At 43.1% G+C, this 9,785-nt stretch overlaps 1 protein-coding gene and 1 non-coding gene across 2 annotated transcripts in view; both read left to right on the forward strand.

The window, feature by feature from the left end:
* The window catches only part of LOC123521000 (zinc finger protein 429-like), a 15,631-nt gene extending 10,614 nt beyond the window's left edge, over window positions 1–5,017 (forward strand). Inside the window, exon 5 of the mRNA XM_045284309.1 lies at window positions 5,001–5,017. Within this exon, the coding sequence (XP_045140244.1) occupies window positions 5,001–5,017 (17 nt within the window). The remainder of the gene's footprint in view (window positions 1–5,000) is intronic.
* A 2,413-nt stretch (window positions 5,018–7,430) lies between these two features.
* On the forward strand, window positions 7,431–7,532 carry LOC115868004. The gene has a single exon (XR_004045367.1). It is a non-coding gene; the product is annotated as a U6 spliceosomal RNA (small nuclear RNA).
* Window positions 7,533–9,785: the final 2,253 nt, after the last annotated feature.

The following is a 9,785-nucleotide window of genomic DNA, read 5'->3' on the forward strand; positions in this document are numbered from 1 at the left end:
TTGTTACATCGCACCCTGACTGGCTCATCTCCTCCCCGAGACCCCTCTGCAAGGGGGTTTCCAGTGGCCAACTAATGGACTTTGGGTCTCCACTCCGCACTCCCCCCATCATTCACTGTGGTAAGATTTTTTATTCTGTTGATGCCTTATACCTGATCCCTTCGACGCCTCGTGATCATATAGGCTGGTGTGCTTCTTCCATGTGGGCTTTGTTGCTTCTGAGCTTGATGGCCACATGTTTGCCTTTAAGACCACAGACGCTATACTTTTTGATAGCTGGGCACCATCATCCACTCGATTTTCTGATTTCTTTATGCACTATATTTTTAAAATCTTTTCATTGGGGGCTCTTCGGCTCATAACATTCCATACATCATTTGTATTGAGCATATTTGTACATAGTTGCCATCATTGTTTCCAAAACATTTTCTACTTGAGCCCTTGGTATAAACTCTTCTTTTTCCCCATCCTCGATCAAGTATATATTATTTTGTATCTTACACTGTTGTTGTCTCCTTTCCCCCACATTTCTGTTATTCCAGTTTTCTGGCTTTTTTAATAAAGATGTTATTGAAAACTCTTAACACTTTTTTGATGAACATATAATCTTTTATATGCATTAACCCTTATGAGGTATATGGCTACCATATGGTATGTGTATTTATCATATACGAATGTGTCAACTTCTTTTTAAGGGTTCGTGGCATTCTGTGATCGGGGACCGAATCCTGGGGAATCAGATGCTTGAAATGAACTCTGGCTGCCTAAGAGTATTTTGATTTAAAATTTTTTTTTCTTGTAAAAACCAACCACCCAGAGAATGCAGAATGTGGTATATCAGCCAGTCTCGGTGGTTTTCAACCCTCAGGTTGGCAGATTTATCTCCTGATTTGCCCCCTGATTAGAAGCCCCCAAAACTCAGATCTCCATTCCTATTGCTCATTTCCACCATAGGACCCTTGGTTGAGGAGGGTTAGCACGGCAGGGCACAGAATTCTGATATCTCCCCATTATTTCCCATGCGACACTGAGTCTTTTAAAACAGGGAACCAGAGTATCACCAAATCAAGGTCCCTTTGTTGTAAACACTAACATGGATCTGCTGGGCTCTCCCTATATTATACAGTGAGTTGATAAGTGATCTGGTGCATTACAAGATTTAATGTACTCTTCATATACCCCAATACACTACTACTACCAGTCCCGCTCCCCTTTTCTCAGGCACGCTATAACATAAATGAACAAGTGCTAGCACACCTCTTAAAATGCCCTTTTCCAATTATACATAAATAGAAAACCACTGATGATTAATACCGTCAGATAGGCCCTACTCGAGCTCAAATCTCCTATTAGTGACTCCCACCAATCCCTATCACTTTTTCCTGAGCTCTACATAATAGAATTTCCTGCCCCTACCAAACAGCCAAACCATTCCCCTCTACAAAACCAAGAACACTGCACACCATCCACAGCTGGAGCACTGTGACAAGCAAACAGCAGCAGTAACCACAAAAAAAGATAAACAAAAACCAACAACTGAAGATTACCCAAACCCAATGGAATATACAGAAAAAGAAGCCATTAACCTACCAGAAAGAGAATACAGGAGAATGTTGTTTAGGATCCTACAAGCGATTTGGGGATAAATCTTGAGAGCAAAGGTAGAAATTGAGATACTAAGAACCTCACAAAATAAACCCAGAATTTTAAAAATGAGATATCAAAAATGTGTTACAAAGACTGACTAATAAAATGGAGAAGGAAAATTCAAATCAGTGAACTTGGCAACCACGCAGATGTCAGCAAATGAGCAAAAGAATCCAACACAAACAAGCTGAGGAAAGCCTGAGGGTGATGTGGGACACCACGAAGGGAAATAATATACATCTCATTGGAAGAATCAACAAAACTACAGATCAAATAAAAAAGGAACTCATGAAAGAAAATTTCCCCAGTATTAAAAACAAGAGGGTAACTATCCAGAAAGTAGAACACTAACATTAGACTCTAGTCCCTCCCCCAAACGAAACCCCAAGTCATCAAGACATGTATTAGTCAAATTATGCAAAATTCTCTAAGGAACAAGAGAGTATCTTGGTAATTAAAAAATGACAGTCTCCAACAAAGGTAAACAGAAGAAACTCTCTGACCTCCCCTTAGAAATCATACCACAGAAGAAAATGGAAAAACAAACGGAACATTGAAAGACAAAAAAATTTCATCCAGGAACCCTATATTCAACAAAGCTATTCGTCAAATTTGAAGGAGAAATAAAATTATAATCAAAGAAGGAAATATTTAGAGCATTTGGGGTTTTTTTTTAAGTATTAAAAAACATTACACAGATCTCTGTAGTCAGAAAAGCAACACTGCTGCACACAAATATGTTACCATTACAGGGTGTGACTCCACCCAAAGTCAGCATAGAAAACTACCCAAACAAGCTAGATCTAGAGGGGAACAAAGACATGGAACAAAACTGCCTCACCCTTGCCCCCGCAAAATTGCCAATCACAAATAGTGAAGTTGAGACAGACCTAAGGGCCCTAGTGCAGGGCATACACAGCAACCAGAAAGAACAAAGGAAGCACGCCTTATGGAAGACAAAATAGATGGGGGAAAGCACTGCTGAGTGTACATATGTTTTCCGCTAGGCAAGCATTGAGCAACTTGCTCTGAGGTAGTGCTCCCAGTGGCGTTGCCTGGGAAGGTTCTCTCTGGTCACAGTGAATTTTTTTGGTAAAAACAGTTTCACCCAAACCTTGTTTTTTGTGATGGCTGATTTTAGAGAACAGTATGCAGTTGTGAAATTTTGTTTCCTGCTCAGGAAAAATGCTGCCGAAACTTTTTATGTTGAACACAGCTTATAAGGACAGTGCTATGGTGAAACCTCAAGTGTGTGAATGGTTTCCTTTTTTCAAAAAAGGTGAAATGTTGATTGATAACAAACCTTGTTCTGGATGTCTGTCAGCTTCCTGATGGATGGGAATGTGGACTCTGCATTTTGAGTTTGTTCCCCGAGGTCAGACTGTTAATCAAGCTTTCTATTTGGAGTTTCTGAAAAGATTGTGTGACAAAAAAGACCCGATTTGTGGCAGACTGTGGACTGGTTTTGCCAACATGATAATGCGCCTGCTTATGCGGTCCTCTCAGTGCCCCGGTTTTGGGCAAGAAACAGCAGGCCTCTCTCAACCCATGCACCTTACTCACCTGACTTCATTGTTTGTGACTTATTTTTGTTTCTGTGAATGAAGAGGGACATGAAAGGAAAGCAAGTTGACCACGTAGAAGAGCGGAAGGGAAGAAAAAAAAACTAGGGCGATGCTGTCAGCCATCCAAACAGATGAGTTTGAAAAATGTTTCCAAGGATGAAATTGCAGATTTGGCAAATGTATTAAGTGAAATTGAGAGTACTTTGAAAGTGATAAGGTTGTTTGGTAAAACAATTTAAATGTATAGCATTGAAAAATTATTCTGTTTCTGTGTGTCTGTACAGGCTTGTATGTGGGAGTATTGAAGGCAGTTTGGTGGAGGGGTCGTTACATCAGCTAGGATCAGATTTTTTACAGATGGGAAGGGGAGGATGACCGCCTAATGGTTGCCCTGCAGTTGTATGATGATGTCACCTGGACTGGCAGTCATTCCTACCAGGGGGATGAAGGGTATTGATGGGAAAATCAAGTGGAAGTGGAAAAGGGAACATACGCACCTGGGAGAAGACAAGTAATGCCTGTTGGTAGAAAATGAGGCAACACTAATTTTTTAGCAGGGGAAAAATGACTAACAATACTTTTAAGGACACAAAAGGAGGACCATGCTCCCAATATATCAAACACATTGGTCCAAGTTTCTGTACATCCCCTGGGGACCCAAGCCATGTGTCATAAAACATCAAGACATTGAACTCTGGAACTTCAAGGTGCATTACACACTCCAAAGACCATCCCAGAGGGATGAGATCTGGAAACTGCACTAGGTGAACAAAGGGTTACCTCCAACATACCTGAAATCTGGGAACTTAAGACTGAAACAACGTATTGTGCAAGGAAGCAGAAGCCTTCTATAACAACAGTATTGAACTGTCGACAGGCAGACTAACCTTGACTTACTAATTGAACGCCCTACTTGCTGTATGAAGATGTGTATTCTGGCAGATGTGTGCCTGCTATTGCCAGGGACATATCAAGGAACTCGCTTCACAGTGAATGAGGTAGGGCAATTGATCCATGCCTGCGGAATCCACTGGTCGTACCATATTCCTCATCATCCTGAAGCAGGTGGCTTGATAGTATGAGGGGATGGCCTTCCAAAGACACAATTATGGAACCAACTGGGTGGCAATGTTTTCCAGCAGGCTATATGTGCTCTACACCAGTGTGCTGTGTATCGCCAATAGCCAGGATTCATGGGTCCAGGAGCCAACAGGTGGAAACCAAATGGCACCACTCACTGTTACTCCTCGCAATCCACTTGCAGTACTTTTCGCTTCCTGTCCTAATAACTATGTTCTTCAGGCCTGGAGGCCCTAGTTTCAAAGGAATGAACACTCCCAACTGGAAACAGCACTGATTCCATTGAACTGGCAGCTATGAATGCCTCCTGGCCATTTTGGAATCCTTTTGCTTTGGTATCAACAAGTAAAGAAGGTTGTCACTGTTTTGAGTGGTGTGATGGCTTCTGATTACCAAGGGGGAATTGCATTGGTGATACATAATGGAGGTAAAGAGGAATTGTGGGGTATCGGCCTCCACAGCCGAGTGAGTCCCAAGGGAAGGTTGTGTAAGTGAAAGGTAAATTAAAGAAACATCAGACAATGCATGCAAGGGCTCACCCTTCCGATGGCAGGATCAAGAGAGTCTCTAATACAGCGGTTCTCAACCTGTAGGTCGTGACCCCTTTGGGGATCGAAAGACCCTTTCACAAGGGTTGCCTAAGAACATCGGAAAACATTTTTCTGATGGTCTTAGGAACTGAGACACCGCTCCTCTATTCCTCTCCAGGCGAGTACCCTGCGTGAAGACTGTTACCCATGCGACACCATGCTTCTAGACAAAATTTCATTTATTTGTAATTAGAAATAAATATTTCACAATGTATAATTACATATTGTTTTAGTGATTAGTCACTATGCTTTAATTATGTTCAATTTGTAACAATAAAAATATATCCTGCATACCAGATATTTATGATTCATAACAGTAGAAAAATGACAGTTATGAAGTAGCAACAAAAATAATTTTAGGGTTGGGGTCACCACAACATGAGGAACAGTATTAAAGGGTCATGGCATTCGGAAGGTTGAGAACCACTGCTCTAATAGGCTTATATAATCTTGGGGGCATGCAAGCCAGGTCATACACATTCATCACAGAAAAGGGATGAACTGGAGGACCCATAACCATAGAGGGTCATACTAGAGCATACATGTGACAGGGAGTTATATGTGTAACAAGATGGGCGGGTTCCAGAGTTCAGGTGGTGGCTTAACTTTGGTGGTCCCTGTGATGGCTTGACCTTGGTTTTCTCTGAGCTCTTCTTCAGGGGATCAATCTATGATACTTATCAGAAGGCAGTGGGCTGTACTTAGGGTTGGACCGACAATAGGGTCTGATTGCTGTTAACGACAGCCTCTGGGCATACTAAAGAGTGGACCTGTGCTTACAAGCAGCATCTTTAATTGGCGTTATTATGGGGGACATTGTGGGCAATAGCCTTTAGTCAGGAGAATGTGACTGGGATTCATCTCCAACTCACTAGCATGAAGGGCTCCCTGCACCGGAGTCTTGGCCTCCCAGACTCCTTAAATATGAGCGTAGAGCGTTTGTCCGCATACAATACACTCAGCTTCCCGTAAAGAATATGTCTGGAATCCAGGCTAAGATTCCTTAGGTCTCTTAGTAATACCATGCCTTGTGATTAAGATAAATGGTAAACCTCAGCCTCCCAATCCTGACAGGACTGCTAATCCCCCACCAGGCAAAGAACCATGACCAGCTGAGGTTCTGGCTGAGGGCAAAGGGAATACAGAATAGGTACTGGAGAAAGATCGTCTGTGTATGTTACGATCATGTGATCTATTGCAAAGGCGAGGTTTGTGATTGTCACTATTTATATGTACCTATCAAATATATTTCTTGTTCAGGTATTGTTGGGTTGGGTCGGAACTAGGCAGCCCCGTTTGGACTAAGCCGAAGCAGGTCTGGGCCATGCACATGCTTCCCTGCACGTCCCAGAGGTCAGCAGCAGTCGGCGCCAGAGAGGATAACCGGTGAAACCTGATGTACCCGGTTCAAAGAAAGCCTCCAGGAGTCGACAAGCAATCCTCCCGGTTTCCAGACCCCATATACTAATTGCCATACATTCCTCACCGCTCCTTTAAAAACCCTCGCCCCCAGCTGCTGAGCACGACTTCCCTGACCTGTTGGCCTAGGTCACGGCACCTCGTGTCCGGGAGCTCCCCTAACCCCTAATGAAGCTCTTTCTGCTTCTGCTCTCCCTTGTCCTGTCAGTTATGTCCGTCTTCCTCCCTGTTCCTCAGTTCCGCTTTACAGTATGATATCCCAGATACAAATAAGGCCAGTGAGTTCTCATTTGTATGAATGCCAGCTAGATTTTATTAGGTGTAAGTATGATCTCATTAATATCTGGAAATTATGTATCTGTAAAAGAATTGCGTGCAAGTGCCAAGTTGACAAGGGATGGGCTATGATAATTTTTTGTGTGTAAACCTGGCACCTGTAAGAATATATGAATGGAGTTTAGCCTCTCAATCAGGTCACACAGCTTAATGACCTCCTTTGGAGGTGAAACCAGGGTAGTGGTTCTCTGGAGGCCAGCCCCTCTCTCTCTCCCCGTTGGTCGGACCAGTGCACTGTGATCTAGCTGTCCTTCCGCAAAATGTGTGCTGTGCAGTACTCTGCTCTACCTCACTGCGCCAATATGTGGACCACAGTGGACCCAGTGGCTGAGCCATGCTATTCCATGCCGTTGCACTGGCCCTCATTGCTGTGTTTTCTGCCTGTGGATTGACTCCACTTATCTTGCCAGCACTCCAGATGCCGCACCTCCAGCCAGCCACCATGCATCGCTCCACTGTGAGGCTCCACCGTGACCTGCTTCTGCACGCAGCGTTACTGGCCTCTGCTAGATCTCGATATCTAATCGTCTAGTTGAAAGGATCTTCAGTATATTAACTGACCCACGAAAGTGAGTTGGGCTGAGCTCTCTGTTCTACTGTGTGCACTAATTTGATGTCTTATTACTTTTTGCTATATAAACTTATATATCTAGTTGTGGTGGTTAGGTGCCCTAACCTTACACACACACACACATATGTAATCATACATAGTATGTATATCTATAATCGTAAGTGTCCTGGTTCTGCCTCTCTAGAGATCCCTACCTAATATAGTGGTGGACTAATTTGGAAAATGGTATCAATAATGATTGTACAACATGAAACGATACAGGGAAGATTAGCATGGCCCCTGCGCAAGGATGACACGCAAATTTGTGAAGCGTTCCATATTTTTACAAGCCTGCAATAAAATGATTAAAAAAAACATGACCAATGACACTGAATAATACATGTAGAAATTGTTGAATTGGAGAATGTTTTGTCTATTTTTGCCACAATTAAAAAAAAGAATTACATGACAAAAAATGTTCTAGAATTGATTGTGGTGATGATTGAATTATTGATTTGTATGACATGTGGATGAAGTGCCAATAAAACTATTCAAATATATTTTGGAAAATACAAGCTCAATTCGAAATGGCGGAGCATTTGAAGTTTACATATTAAACTATCATAGGTCACCTCTTGGTACCTGGAGGAATACAATGTCCTGATACAGCAATTTTCTTTAGTTTTACTTTCCGTTCCTTTCCCAATTCTGCACTTATCCATTTTCTTAAAACTTGAAGAGCTCCATGACATTCTTGTGTCATTGAGAAAATGATTTGATGATGATCAAAATTCAGGCACCATAACCTGAGTTCGCTTTGTTCTCATTAAGTGACCCAACACATGGAAACACTGGACTCTGCAAATGAGTCTCCTTCTCTCTCTCCCCTCCCCGCCCCTCTGTTCCCCTCCCCCTCCCTCTCTCATTCAAAGCTCCATCTGTTCACCTCTCCACTCATCCACCTATATACCACCAATCTATCACCCCCTCTCACAGACTCTCTCTCCTTTCTCTGTGTATCTCTATCCCCAAATGTTATATTTCATCATTCATATTTGTTTTACACCTAACAAGGGTGCTGGGGACCCTGGTGATCATATCGCGGACGGCCAAAAGAACACGAAGTTCTGTGTTGTAAGAAACCCAACCAGATTGCTCCTTAAAGGAGGGTGGGGGGATATCAGAATTTATCTAAAGTATTTTGGACATACTATTAGGAGAGATCTTCTCTGTAAAAAGAGACCTTGTGCGAGGTAACTTAAAAGGGGAGGTGGAAAAGAGGAAGATTCTCAAGGAAATGGATCTACAAAGGTGAATGCAACAACAGGGCTGAAAATAGCAACACTGAGGATGATGCAGGGTGTGAGAGTGAAGGTTTATGGTGCCAACCTGCACAATAAACACATGTGGGATTAATGGAAGGGCAGTTTAATTGAAAGGCGGAGAGATAAATGATGACTCAGTGAGCCTTGCCTTTCTTGTTTTCTCTTGTCTCTTGCTCTCTGATGGTCACACCAGTGTGCGGCTGCCTTAGCTAGTTCTTTGTCTCAGCTGGCAAGGCTCACTTGCTGCATGACATCCCTGAGAAGGCACATGGATGTACCCTGATGCAGCCCTGGTCAGTATGGATCACAACTCATTGTAAACAACTGGACCAATGGGTAAATTCAGGATAAGTGGAGAAAAGGTTGAAGTTGCCAGAGATTGTGTCTTGCTTGAATCCACAACCAATGCTCACAGATGCAGCAGTCCAGAGATCCAAAGATGTATTTCATGTATAAATCTGCCCCAAACCTTTTTAGAGTATTGAAGAGCAACTAAGGTCTGTCTGACCCAAAGCCATGGTATTTTCCATTACCTCATACACATGATAAAGTTGGGCATTGAATAAAGAAGAGCAGAGAAGAATCTGTCCGCTTGCATTGTGGTCCAGGAGAAGACACAGTTGAAAGTACCGGAACTGCTAAAAGGACAGACGGATCGAACATGAAGTGAAGCAAAGGGGTATAGAAAAGAGGAAGGCCTTCAAGGAGCTGGACTGACAGTGTCTGCAACAATGGGCCAAGCATGGGGACATTTGTGAAGAAGGCACGGACCGTGCTGGGTTTTGTTCTGTTGTGTACAGTTCACTGTGGGTCGTAACCAACTGGATGGCGGGTAACAACAAATGGGAGACCATGGTGGTTGAGTCATTCGGATGGCAGAAGACGTGCTGGCTGGGAAGTAGGCTGACACTAAACCAGAGCCACATGGTTATGAATGTGAGACTGTGTCTGTACAAAAATTGTTTAGGATCAGCTCCCACGATGGCAGAAAGGTCATTAGTTGAGAGGCAGGACAGTGGAGAGGTCTCACTAGAGGATTGTCTAGGCCAGTTAGTAGCAGAGAATCTGATGGCAGGAATTCTGACAGTTGAGCTACATCAGGTAAGGTCTGAGAAATCTGCTATCCACTGCCTGTAAGGCAGGCCACATAGCAGTAGAAAGGCTGATACTGGAGAGACCGAATGGCAGAGCTGGGTACTGACCTGGAGTTAGACCAGTTAGTGGCAGAGAACTGTCCAAGGCAATGATCAACAAGGATCAAGACTTGTGTCAT

Source organism: Echinops telfairi, unplaced genomic scaffold (assembly GCF_000313985.2).
Source record: "Echinops telfairi isolate 266 unplaced genomic scaffold, ASM31398v2 ScPeMD7_5;HRSCAF=22, whole genome shotgun sequence".
In the NCBI taxonomy this organism is placed as follows: Eukaryota; Metazoa; Chordata; class Mammalia; order Afrosoricida; family Tenrecidae; genus Echinops; species Echinops telfairi.